Here is a 14,225-nt window from a genome sequence, read left to right on the forward strand (position 1 = left end):
GATGATCTGTGGAAGAGGCTCTTGGAACGGTCGTCCCTTGCAAAGGTTGTGTGGATTCCACCAATGCAGAGAGTTGTATGCCCGACCGGTCACCAACACTAGGTCGTTCAACTGTCCCTGAGCCTGATTCCACTGACGTGCCAAGCACTCTTGAAGCGGACGCATATGTAGCCTCGCGTGCGGGACTATGAAGATGCAGGAGGCCATCATGCCTATCAACTGCATGAACACTCGTGCTGGAAGCGAGTGTTGCGGTCTGAATTCCTGGATCAGCAACTGAATGCTGTTGATCCTCACTGAATTTGGCTGCGCTGTGGCCGCCAGAGTATCTATCGTCGCGCCTAGATACTGCCGCACATGGGCTGGCTGAAGGTGCGACTTCGGATAATTTAGTGAGAATCCCAGATCGTGAAGGAGTTGAATGGTGTGGGACATGTTGGCAGCGCACTGCTGGGCCGACTTTGCTTGGACCAGCCAGTCGTCCAGATAAGGGTAGACGTGAACGTTTTGTCTCCTGAGGTGCGCAGCCACCGTCGCCAGGCATTTTGTGAACACCCTGGGCACTGTGGTCACTCCGAAAGGGAGGACCTTGAATTGGTAATGCTGATTCTGAATGGTGAATCTGAGGTATTTTCTGTGTGATGGATGTAGTGGAACGTGAAAATATGCGTCTTTGAGATCTAACGTTGCGAGGAAATCCCCTTGATTGAGCAACGGAAGAACCTTCTGCAGCGTGAGCATGTGAAAGTGTTCCGAGAGAATGTACTGGTTTAGGGGCCTGAGGTCCAGTATGGGTCTGAGGGACCCGTCCTTTTTTGGGATTAAGAAGTACAGGGAGTACACCCCCGTGCCTCTGTCCTCCACCGGCACGAGCTCGATTGCCCCTTTTTGCAGCATGACGAGCACCTCCTGCTGCAATAAGTGCAAATGCTCTGTTTACATAGGACGGTGCCTTGGTGGGATGTTGGGTGGAGTGGACGTTAACTCCAGACAATAACCGTACTGGATAAGTTTTCTGACCCACCTGTCTGTGGTGATGGATTTCCAGACTGGCAGGAACTGCTGGAGTCTCCCCCCGACAGGTGTTGTATGGTCGGGGGGCAGTGACAAGGCGTCACTGTTTGTTGGCGGCGGAGGTTCGTGAGTTGTTGTTTCCACGACCTCTGCCCTTGGTGCTGTTGCCTCGATAGCCGCCTCTACTCTGCTTGTTGTAAGAGGTCTGCGCTCCACCCTTAGTGTACTGTGTTTGCTGGGACATTTGGCCTCTGGAAACACCTCTATTGCTTGAGCGACGAAAAGTACTACCCCTGAACTGCTGCGACTGTAGGGCCCCCATGGACTTGGCAGTCTCAGTGTCTTTCTTTATTTTTTCCAGGGTGGTATCCACCTCAGGGCCAAATAAGTGATCAGGGTTTACAGGCTGATTGAGGATGGTGGTTTGTATCTCTGGTTTGAACCCGGAGATTCTGAGCCAGGCCTGACGCCGCAACATTACACTTGTGTTAACGGCCCTGGCCGCGGTGTCCGCTGCGTCCAGTGCACATTTAATAGAAGCATTGGAGATGAGCTTCCATTCTTGAATGAGCATCTCCGCCGCCTTTTTATACTCATCTGGCAAGTGTTGTAACAGGGTCTCAAGTGTATCATAGTGTGCCCTGTCATATCCGGCCAAGAGTGCCTGAGAGTTTGAAATACGCCAGACATTGGCCGCTTGAGCCGCCACCCTCTTCCCTGATGCTTCGAGCACTTTAGATTCCTTGTCAGGGGGAGGAGCATCACCAGTAGTTTGTGAATTTGCCCTCTTCCGGGCATTAGAAACAACCAGAGAGTCCAACGGCAACTGGCCCTTGATGTAGGTAGGGTCGCCAGGTGCCGGCTTATACTTCTTTTCAATTCTGGGGTTTATAACCCTGGCACGTGTGGGTTCTATAAAAATGTCTGCAGCATGTTTTAAAACACCCTTGAGCATCGGCAGAGTTTTGACAGTCTTTTCAGAGGTGGAAAAGGTATCAAACAGGAAGTCCACCTCAATAGGTTCAGCATGCAGCTGGACGTCGTGATTTTTAGCTGCCCTCTCAATTAGAGCATTAAATGCCGCAGAATCCTCAGTAGGAGAGGTTTTGACAGTATATACATGAGTGTCCGGGGCAGTTTGCGGATCCCCCGGGTCTCCAGCATCTGCCCATGAGTCATGGTGATCCTCAGGATCAGTGTCGGCAGGGAAGTTGTACTCCTCATCGTCCCCCTCCCCAGCATCCACATCTGAGTAAGTGGGTGAGGGTGGAGCAATGTCATGAGGCCGTGGATTAAGTGGTTCAACTAGAACTGGGGAATCCGTAGAAGCCTTTTTTCTTTTCAAAGGGATCGTGTAGGACTCCATAGGCTGTGCCGGCGTGATCCTACGCTTGTAGAAGGAAAGTTTACCGGTGTCGGCGTCGATAAATTGTTCCGACTGCTCCTCCAGTAGGGGTTGTCGATGTTTTATGCTCACAACGGCCTGAGGAGGCTTCGGCCCCGTGGACACCTGCAAGGGCGTGTCGTTGACCGTCCTGGGCGCGAACGCCTCCGGCGCCACTTTCGGCGGCAGCTTGAACTGTATCGGCGCCGTCGACTTATGCGTTTTGGCAGCGGGCTTCGGGGTGGAAGTATCCTTCGGATCGTCCGCGGAAGCCTTGTTTCTGATACGTTGCAACGAGTCCGACACCTGCTTCGTGAAGGATGCGGACGGTTTCGTCGACTCGACAGGTGTTCTCGGTCCACCAGCATGCGTTGACTCGAGTGTAACAGCACTTTTGGCCTTTTCCGGTCGATGAGCAGGATCGACAGCTTTTGGAGCACCGTGCCCTCTGTCAGTGTCGACGGCCTTCGGCGCCGACGGTTTCGGGTCGGCGGCCTTGACAGTTGGTTTTGGTGCCCCGGTCTTCGGCTCGACGCCCTTGAGCGATTTCGGCTCGATGCCCTTGAGCGACTTCGGCTCGACGCCCTTGAGCGACTTCACCGGATCGACAACCTTATTTGGCTTCGGCTGCCCCGACATGCCTGAAGACGAGGAGGCGACCAGAGCGACAGACGTCTTCTGTTTCGACGGCGTCTCTATTGCTTTCGGTTTTGTCGAGACCGAAGCTTTCGGTTTCGATTTGACCAATGGCAGCTCCATAGAAGTGTCCGTAGCCGGGCCCGTAGGCGAGACCGTGGATCCAGTTGCAAGATCTTGGGTAAGGCCATGTGGCAATCCCTCGACCTGAGCCTTAGTTAGTGTTGGAACGGGGCATAGGTCGTCAACTGAGCTATCTTCCGCGGCCCCATAGGCCTCATTGTCGTCTCCTACCTCGTCGACGACGTCTTCTGTGTCGAGCATTTCGACGTCTGCGTCGTAGTCGGAGTCGATCTCTGCCGCTGAAGTAGAAATCGGCTCTCGATTTTCCTGCTCGTCTGCTTCATCCCCCTCGAAAATGTTCACCGGGGCAGGGGCCGTCTCCTGGGCCTCCTGGCGCGCCACGCGCCGAAGTTGAATCGTCTTCTTGGATCGAAAACGGGAACAAGCCATACAGTTGGCTTCATCGTGATCCGGCGACAGGCACCTGTTGCACACCCGGTGGACATCGATGTGGGGATACTTGGAGTTGCACACGGGACAACTCTTGAACGGGCTCCGTTCCATGATGTGTCGTCGAATAAGTCTGGTTGCGTTGACTGGGCCTCGAGCACCGAAGAGCCACGCGACTCCTCTGGACGTCCGACTCGGGAACTGAGCCGGAACAGAACCGGGCACCGAACGCAAGACAATACCGACGCTATAGGAAAAAAGGCGAATTTATTTAATAACAGGTAGTGATGGTTTCTTTGCAATATAATCGTCTCTGGGAGCTTCTTAGTTCGTGATTCCCGAATTCCACTTTAAAGTCGTGTTGTGAGTAATATTTATTGGAGAATGCGAATTGTGACTCTAAACCGGGAAGGAAGCCGTTGTCAGGCGGTGCGATGCGAAGTTTGGTGTTAAGAACAACTTGGGACTTTATTAAGAGCCACTGGATACGGATTATCGATCATTTGACCATATTTTCCTGATACCATTGAGACTATAGCAGTGAGAGAGGATTTACTTCAGACGTGGTGTCAAAGTTTGGAAGACAATTCGCATTCTCCAATAAATATTACTCACAACACGACTTTAAAGTGGAATTCAGGAATCACAAACTAAGAAGCTCCCAGAGACGATTATATTGCAAAGAAACCATCACTACCTGTTATTAAATAAATTCGCCCTGAAGAAGTCCCTTGTGGACGAAACGCGTCGGCTGCGTGTTTTTTCGAATGTACATCATTGTGGAATAAAGAAAATCACACTCAAGAAAATCCACGTTTATGATTATTAGAATTGTTACTTAAGTCTTGTGTTGTGCACCTTTGCTCTTATGTTTGGATTAGTTGAGTTCTTTGATGAACTAGCACTGTGACAGTGTCAGTCAGTGTGCACATACATTGCCCACATAAACAATTAGGGGCAAGTTATAACTAGGAGTAATTTGGGTTAGGTGCTGTATGCTAGGAAGGTTCCACTGTCATACCTCTTGTTTTGAATATAGGAACAAAGGCCTTCAGGCCTAAAGAAGTTTATATCGATTCCGAACTTGAGTGATCAAATATGCATCCGAACCCAATGGCGGAAAAAAACAATCTGGGAATGGAGTCGATGCCCATGTGCACTGTAGTCCAGGGGAGGAGCCACCTATCTCGTGATACTTCGAAGACTCTTCCAGGACAACAATGTGCAATCATCCGGACCCAACACTAGGCGGCGATCTATGCTATAGATATGAATTCAGCAGCCCACATGCCTCGAACAGTTACTCTGGGGCATGATAAATGGTGAGAGGGGAAACAAATGTGTAACCCCCATCAAGAGTCTATGTACAATCGGCGATTTAAAAAAGGGACAGTTGATCTGGCAACCATAGAAAGGGATGAAAGGTAACCCTTCAGAGTGCCCAGAGCAGAGCCCTGCTGGGCCAAAGAAAAAATGAAAGGAAGAATGTCAGAGAGGGAGGCAGAAAGGGGGTCAACAGACTGTTCTGTACAGTATTTAAAACATTTTTGCCATCCGCAGGCTTATACTGACTTGGCGGTGGGGCGCTTAGATGCCAGAATAACCTTGCAGAATTCAGGAGAAGGTCAAAAGCAGTCAACTTTCTACATTCAATCTCCACACAAGGAGAAGAAGGGTTGACAGGATCGGGGAGAAGACCCTCCCCTACTGCAGAGACAGAAGATCCTCCCAAAGGAGCAGCTTGATCGGAGGATCAAGCTCATCTGCAGAGTCCCGGCATACCAACTCTCTGTGCCCAGCCCGGAGCAACAAGTATGACTTGGGACTGGTCCCTATTGATCTTCTTGAGCACTCGGACAGGAGTGGTATGGCAGAAAGGCCTTTGCTCCATTCTAGACGAAAAGTGTCGCCAAGCGACAGCCGCCTTGGAAACTCCAATGAGCAAAACTGCTGACATTGCACATTCCCTTCTCAGGCAAACACATCTTGCCAAGGATCTCCGCATTGATGAACGACACCATGCATCACCTCCGAATGGAGATGCCATTTGTGCTCCGCTGGGCACAGACGGCTCAGTTCGTCCGCCCTGGCGTTCAGGGAACTGGCCAAGTGTTGAAATACCAAGGATATGCCCTGTTGTTTCAGCTAAGTCAAGAGGCATACAGCCTCCTTACAAAGAGTCCACAGCCCCACCCCAACTAATTTGTTTCAGTACCACATGGCGGTGGTGTGGTCTGTGAACATCTGAACTAGCTTTTCCTTGAGACACGTTAAGAAGGCATTCAGTGCCAAACGAATAGCTCAAAGCTCCAGCAAGTGTATATGGAACGGGGCTTCCACCAGAGACCAGAGTCCTCTGATCTCCACCTCACCCAGGTGACCGCTGCATCCCAAAAGTGATACATCTGTCACCACCGTGAAATCTCGTTGGGGAAGGGAGAGGGGTCTTCCTCTCATTCAATCGCGATTTATCAACCACCACTGCAGTTCGTTCGCAGTTCCCTCCGAGATCTGGACTAGGTCGGTGAGATTCCCCCCATGCTGTGCCCATTGGTACTCCAGGTCTCACTGCAGAGCCCGCATGTGCTACCTGGCATGATCCACCGGCAGGATGCAGGAGACCATGAGTCCCAGCCGCCTCAGAGTCAGTCTCGCCGAGATCCAGGATTGGAAGGAACTGCACAACAATGGAAATAGGCGTCCTGCATGTTCAACGCTACCATCCAGTCTCCCGGGTCCAGGGCAGACAGAACCTGAGCAAGAGTGAACATCTTGAACTTTTCTTTTTTGAGGAAATATGTTGAGGGTGCTGAGGTCGAGGATAGGACGGAGGCCTCTGTCCTTTTTGGGCACCAGAAAGTCACAGGAATAACAACCACGGTCCACTTCTGGCCCTGGAACACTCTGTATAGCTCCCTTGGTCCAGAGCGTCTTGGCTTCCTCCTGAAGCGAGGTAAGGTGATCCACCGTCAGCCGATCGTATGTTGGAGGCATGGAGGGAGGGGTAGTCCAAAAGGGAGGGAGTAGCCCTTCTGGACTATTTGCAAAACCCACCTTTCTAAAGTGATGACCCCCAAGTGGTGAAGGTGATGGTGTATCCTGCCACCAACTGGGCGCCCATGATCTGGGAGGATTGGACCAAGAAGATTTGGAGGCAGCAGAGGGGGAGGAGATTATGGCCTGACTGGAATTCTGGCTGCCCGACCCACAGGGTTGGGGTGAGCAGCGCCCATGGCTGCACAGAGGTTCCTGAACTTGCGTTGTCTTCTAGCTAGGATGGGGCTAGTGCGGTTGGAAGCCCCTTCCGCAGCCGCGAAAGGCAGACACAGGGTGGGATGATACGGAGAGCACAAAGGACTTGGCCATAGCCTGCTACTCCTTGAAGCGCTCTAGCACTGTGTCCGCCCTGTCTCCGAAGAGACGAGAGCCATCAAAGGGCTTGTCCATCAGGTTTGCTTGGACATACTCCAGGAAGGCAGACGTTCTCAACCAGGCATGACGCCGAACTGACACCATCGAGGAAATCGCTCTGCCCAGCAAGTTGGTCGTGCCGAGGCCACAGCGTATAGCAAACAGCTTGGAAGAGGACAGCCTGGGCCTCCTCCGGCACTAGTAGCAACACCTACGCAACTGTGTACCCCAGGGAATGGGAGTAACAGCCCAATAGGCATGCAGTGTTTACTGACCGCACTGCTAGGCTGGTGGAAGAAAACATTTTTTTTTCCAAAGCTATCCAGCCTCCTGGATTCCCGGAGGTGCGTAAAGGAACACGCCATATTAAGTAGAGGCCTGGACCACCAAGCTCTCAGAGGTTGGGTGAGAGACGAGGAAAGCTTGGTCGCCTGGTGCGAGGCGGTGGCGGTGCCAGATTGTTCTATTCAAAGGAGCCCCTGTGCTGGGTTTGGACCAGGTTCCAAGAAGAACATCTGTCAAGGCCTCATTAAAAGGCAGCAGGGGTTCCGAGGTGGAAACACCAGGCTGCAGGACCTCTGTCAAGACATTGGTCTTGACTGCCACAGTAGGAAGCTGCAGGTCCAAGACCTGAGCAGCCCTACGCACCACCATGGCATAGAAAGCTCCCTCCGCCGTAGCCAGTTTAGGAGGGGAAAGCATGGCAGGTTCTGTAGTGGTAGCCAAACCACTGGCATCACCCAGTTTCTCATACAAGTAGTCAATTTCTTAAGTGCAAGGCAGGACTACTAAGGGGTCCTGCGTACCCTCCTAATCTTCCTCCAATCCTAGCCCTTTGGATTAAGGTTGAGAATACGACATAGGGACCAAAAGCTCAGTCGCGGCGGTGTAGGCATTGGTGGACGCCCGGCAGGCTCCGTGTCAGCAGGGATGAGCATGGGGCTGGCACCAGGGACATTGAGGGTCTAGCTGTCAGACGCCGCACCGAGGAAGTTCAAATGAGTGCGACTGGAGCCAATCTGGATCTGGGGACAGATCCATGAGGAGTCTTGGGCCCAGGGGGCTGGAGCCTGTGTGTCAGAACCCAGACAAACTCCTTCAGCTGAGCCTGTGGAGCCTGAATGTGCGCCAGCAGGGTCAGGCTGCCCAAGTATGGCGCACATGGCATCATAAAATTCTTTTAACTAGGCGAGGGTCGCTTTAGGCCCCGGAAAGGGAGGGAAACGCGGAGCCGACTCAGGCACCTGCTCTGTGGAATGGGGCCTTGACCGTCGAGACTCCTCCTTCTCGTCGTGTGACGGACGGGGCAAAGTTGAACCATGATTTGATTTCTGGTGCTTCTTATGATGCTTCTAACCTGATCCCCCGTGAAGATTTTGAATGGGAGGACGAAGACTTGGATCCCCTGGAGCAGTGCTTGGACCTTCCTCTCGACCAAGAAAAAGATCACAGAGGATACCTTTGAGGTGTTGGGCATCAGGCTGCAAGCAGCTTTAGGGACAGCTCCCTCAAAGCTTTCAGAACCATGGCCTGGCAGTCGGAGATTGACTTCGGGTGGCACTCCAGGCACCAAACACTTGGGGTAGGGGTCCGTGACCGACATGGCGCAAGGTTCCACAGAGCCACGATGAGGCAGTGTCAAGGTGAGGATATAACCTTGATAACCGTCTCACTACAGGTGCTCCCTCCCTCTCGTTTAGCAGGCTCATGATGCGTTAAATGTGCTAATTAGAAAGCCATACCATCCTAAATACCTACTGGGGTACAGTATACAGTTCATGTAGATTGTTATATGCACTACATAGTATTTACCTTATAATATCACATGTCTTATTCTTGAAAATTTAAGTGATCTTTAGGTCCTGATGAGAAGCCAGGAGAGGGCTTCGAAACAGGTCGACACGAAGTACTGCCCATTGAAGCCTAGTACTTCCGTCTTATTCCCCTCTTTTAACAATACCAGCTCAAAGGATCAATAAAGTTTATTTTTCCGCAGAGCTAGGTATTTTTTAATCATACACCACTTTCACTCACTTCTGACCCTTTCACTCACACTCCTACACCACACATAGTATTGTTATATGATCAGTGCTCCCACGTAGTTGTAGGTCACAGCACGCTCCGTCCTGCAGCGGGACGGGAAGACCCCGATGATGAAGCATGCCACTAAGGGTCCTTTTGGTGGGTGAGGGGTATTTGAACAAAGCTATAAGGGCTTTCCACCACTGTAGGAGACACACTAGGTCTGAAGGAACACTACCTTTCTTTTCCATAAGGGTGGATCCCTATGTTTGTTAACCACTTGGATGCTAAGGGGTGTGCTAGGAGGACCATTGAATTTCCATTGAAATCAATGGAAACTCCATGACGAGCTGGGCTCGTCATGAGCGTCGAAGGGGTTAACGCAGTGACAGGCGCCACACGGTTTGAACCCCAAGGTTTTCTTGGACATCCTACACACCCAAAAAAACTTGACAAAAGGTTTTTAAAAAATTACGGGGAGTAGCTCTCTTTGACCGATCTGCACTGACTGGCGTGGAAAGAAAAGAACTGATGATGAACTCGACATACGGCATCATGAAGAGTCGACCAATGCCACCTACCGGCACGCAAGTGTACTGCTAAGAGAAATCTTCTGGATCCAGCCCGATGCCTGGAAGTTCACAAGTAAGAAATATGCAGCTAAATGTCTCTAACAGATATGCCATGTATCCTGGGGCCTCGTCAGCGTGTTCCCGCTGCTGCGCGGAGGGTGCAGACTTCTACCATATAGTCTTGAGCTGTCCTGTGGTGACCTCCTACAGGGACATGGTGTTACAGGTCATCCGTATAGCCACGGTTAGGTCTTTTGAGAGCATCCCACAATTGTGTTTGCTGGGCTATCACAGATGCAGTACAGCCCACAAGATAACGGATAGGGTCATGAATCTGGCACTTACTCTTTCCCGCAGACAGTTAACAATGAGCTGAAAGTCAGTTGGAGGGCCTGATTTGTATGGGTATTGGAAAGAAGTGATTAAATGGGCAAAGGTGAGCGAGAGGCATTCCAGAAGGAGTGGGACAGGGGGGTCCATAGGACCCCCAATCCTACCCACATGGGATGCAGTGATGCATGCCTAAGCTAGTTTGGACCTCTCACCGTAGTATTATGGCGGAGTCTGGGTCATTGGGGGACTCCCCGATAGACCCAACCTTGCCCCTAGGGCATGATGGAAATGCTGCGGTCACATGACAAGGGATGGGATTTGATCGTTCAACACAGATGGGCCAAACTACGGCGATGATGTGGGCGGGTGACGAAGTGTCTGGCCTTGCACTGGCGCTCTTGTGTGTGCAAAGTGCTTATGCTGGGAGTCATCATACCAGTATCATCATGCACATACCAAAATTTGAACATACATGCCTTCTGTTATCTCAAAGAACACATCGTCTGGCATGCCTTCACACGTTCTTCCTAATTTGCTTAATTGGGTGAATATGTTCTAAAAGCAATAAAATGTTTCACAAAAACAAATCATATGTTTGATTGCCTTACTTGAGTGAAAACAGTATTTCAGTAGCGTCCCAGCAGAACTCGGTGGCAGGCAACTGATGCAGATGTCAACTAGCATAACAGATGAAAAACTCTCGCAAGTATCAACTAGCAAAACAGTCTCTGCATGGTACCCAGCAAAATGGAGAAATTCACTCTCTCGTAGAGCCAGAACTAATCTTCCTCTATTCAGCATGCCAACAAAATCAAAGTGTTTACCACTTTGCTTGGATGTTTTAGTGCGATCCAAAGTAAATCATTAAAGTGATCGGTTGGTTTCTTACCTTTAAACTCCAAGAAACCTTATCTATAATTAAAACACCAACTACCCAACAAGTAATACATATGCACAATGTTAGAGAAGCTGTATTTTAACTCTCATAACATGGTCCCCAAACAAATGATAATTTGCTCATGTTCATACCTTTAGCCATTGCTTCCTTAATAATTTTTGTACTGGAGCTCAAAGCATAGAGTGTTTCAAGAACAAGCTGGCGACCTACGGAAAAAAACTGCAGTCAGATGCAATATAGGGAGAAGTCAACTTATCAACATATAACACAGATTTCACATTCATAAGCTGGAATGTGATCACCAGACTACTGCTTCTGGTGTTGCTTGTGCAAAAATACTGGAAATAAAATAGGTAAAGGTAATTTCATATCCCAATGCCAACATGTACAGTATCTATGACTATTAAGGGTATGACGCTTGTATTGGAAAACGAGCTATTCTCCAGACATAGTGTAATAGTCCAGGAAATTAGTCACAAACCACAGAACTGACAAAAGACAAACTTAGGGTAAGAAGGTAAGCTTGTTGAGTAACTGGTGTTCTTTATTGCTTCTTCATATTTAATGTGTACCACTTACATTAGGTAGTTAAGAAAAGAATTAAGGAACCACTCTACAGGCATCGTTTGAGGGAGAGAAAACCAAAATTAGAACTAGACACCAGAAATTTACATCAGCTTGTAAAGTCTCAGGGCAGTTGTGAATAAGACACCGGTGGACGTAGTCATTAACCTCAAATTTCTTTACTTAACATTGTGAAAAATCCACAGAAACATGCCCCACTTGCACAACCACTGGAGGACCATGTACAGAGTATATTGAGGGTCATAACTTAAGAGCTATGTGAGGAGGTGGTGTAAAGAAGGGAACTTAAAAAGTTAAGGTCGGGGGAGGAGCTACGCTCGGAAACAAGATGGCCGCATAAGCTCCCGGCTCCGTCGACCGCCGCCAGAAGCTCATAAATCCTGCCCTTTATCCTGAAATCCCGCCGGACTCCCGTGCTGGTGAATAGCATCTGATTTGAAAGGTGCAACCCCGACATCTCTGGCGGCCCGGACGGCGAAGTTATGCCGTGCGCCATTCTTGGCCTGCTTCCGCTCTGACGCCGGGGCCTCGAGTTTCAACTTGGCCGGGTTGGAGTCGAACAACAACGGCTGCGAAAAGTGGGTGGATCCGGTCTCTCGTAGTGGCTTTTTTTGTTTCTCCCTATTGGATGATGCCCCGGTGATGGCATTCCCCTGCGACTACAGCGGCCCGTAAATATTGTCTGCTTGCTCGAGGTTCCGCTTCCCGGAGACCCCGTTGGGCTCCCGGTGGTCCTCTGGGCTCGGTTCCTCATTAGCGGCGACGGTGCACCCACTGTGCTGTGTGCGTGCTTCATTGTGGTTTTACATCGATTCTGCCCTGAACCCCGGAGAAGTCGACCTCCGGGGTTCGGTTACCCGCCCGGTTGCTCATTGAGGGGCGATGGGGCGGACTGAAACTACACCGTCACTGCGCACTGTGCAGGCCGCCATCTTGCAGCTCCACGAACGGTTCACCGCCGCCTTCCAAGGGATGGGCGTAACTGTAGACCGTATTTTCTCGAGACCGGATTCTGACCCGTTGCTGTTAGAAAGCCTAGATACTCCACCCGAGGAAACTGTCTTTCTTGCCACCGAGGTCCCCGTGCAGACTATTGACCTGGACCCTCCCAGCAACCCTAAGATGGCGGCTATCGAGGCCGAGAAGACTGGATGTGAGTTACGCCCTACATTGAAGCCGCCCGAACTGGATGTTACTGCCGTTATGGGACAATGTTTCTTCTGCAACGTTTGCCAATTTCGACCTTCGCCTCTTTCTGTACTCGATCGTCACCGCCTTGCTACTTTCTCTCAGATGGACCATGGACTTGCTTTGACTTTTGAACTTTGTGTACGTTTCTCCTGCTTCTCCTCTCCTTGCATTGCCTTTAACGTTCTACGATTTTCCGGCACTCCTGTTATGATGGCGGTTCGAATTGAACTACTCAACGTGCATAATCATGGCGATCTCTGTGTACAGGAGGGACTTTTCGTGATGGACCGCGAGGGTCTGGGCTGTGCTTGGCTACGCTTCATTGCACTGTCGCTGTTTCTGCTGGGTGGTATCTGTGGGAGCGGGACCGCTTGTACATTTGATGGGCCTGGGTACTGTTTTTCTGATGTGTCTTGACGGGATTTGCTCTTTCTTCTGAGCCGGGGTTGGATGGGATGTTCTTTCTGTTACGGCTCCCCTACAAACTATTTCTTGATTTGCCGCGATTTGCTGTCTTGCCGGTAGGGGGTGTCGGCTTTTGGCGGGGGGGCGGGAATCTGGGAGCTCGTATCGTACTTTACTATTCTCCTCCTCCACCTTTTTCCCTATCCTTGGGGTGTAGTTTAGGGGGCGACAGACACACTGCGAGTGGGGTTGGGTCGTAGCCATAAGCAGGGGTGTAGGGTGGTGGGTTGCGGGTTTTTTTTTTATTTTTCCTTTGTTAATTTCTATGACCTTCCTATTTCCCCTTTTCCTCTCCGCAAGAGCTGTGGCTTATTCTCCTGTTCTTCTGCATATCTGGGTGTCACATATGCCTATTGTATATCCTGTCATTTTGGTGGGGAATGATGTGGGGGATGCCGGCGGTCATTGACGTTTAACTGTACGCTCCAGCCTCGCTGGTATTTATTTTTCTCTTGCTCATGACTGTATGGTGTTTCATATCTTCGTTCCCACGTACACGGCTGTGATGTGTTTCGCTTGGTGGGGCCTGATATGTGTATTAGTTCTCTTGCGTTGTAATAATAAAAATATATATAACAAATAAAAATAAAGTTAAGGTCCTCATAGGTCTGAAAAAAGGAAAACATCAGATGAGGTAGCAACCAGGCAAGCATGGCTTATAAGAAACTCTTCAAGCTTACTCATCTAGAGTGTTTATGTCCATATGAATGCAGGTTTTCAGGACCTGTAGCTATTCTAGAGATATCACCAACTGAAGCTGCATTCAAGATCTCTTTTACACTGCTAGTGGCCGCCGGTCATTCTCTGGTCCCTTGGGTGCCCCTCCCTCTGGAAACTCCTGACCACAACTGGTGAAAGCGAAGGTAGAGGAACCTTTACTTCGACATCTAATGAAGCTGACTTCTTATTTGCTAAAGGTCCTGACATAAAAAGATTAAGTGTAGACGGGCCCTTTCTCGACCCTTGCAATTTGGGGCTGGAGCCGAGCTGAGGGGGTACCCCAGTCTTGGGAGGCTTGAGACCATATTTGCGCAGAGTGGGACCCGGGCAGCGAGGCAGGCCTGGTGCAGCCCAAGGCGGACTGATTCCATGAGGCCCAGCTCGTGGTGTCTCGCCCGGTCCCTTGTCTAGGGACAAGCAGCGGCCGGAAATCCCAAAAGGAGTGCCGCATCGTCAGAGTGACTTTGGACAGCAGGGATAC

At 50.4% G+C, this 14,225-nt stretch overlaps 1 protein-coding gene across 2 annotated transcripts in view; it reads right to left on the bottom strand.

Moving 5' to 3' along the window:
• Window positions 1-14,225, bottom strand: part of DNAJC13 (DnaJ heat shock protein family (Hsp40) member C13) — a 1,517,524-nt gene that overhangs the window by 282,213 nt on the left and 1,221,086 nt on the right. For both annotated transcript variants that reach the window (XM_078663869.1, XM_078663868.1), the window contains one exon: window positions 10,915-10,989. In XM_078663869.1, the coding sequence (XP_078519995.1) occupies window positions 10,915-10,989 (75 nt within the window). The remainder of the gene's footprint in view (window positions 1-10,914; window positions 10,990-14,225) is intronic.

This window comes from Lissotriton helveticus, chromosome 10, assembly GCF_964261635.1.
Source record: "Lissotriton helveticus chromosome 10, aLisHel1.1, whole genome shotgun sequence".
NCBI classification, from domain to species: domain Eukaryota; kingdom Metazoa; phylum Chordata; class Amphibia; order Caudata; family Salamandridae; genus Lissotriton; species Lissotriton helveticus.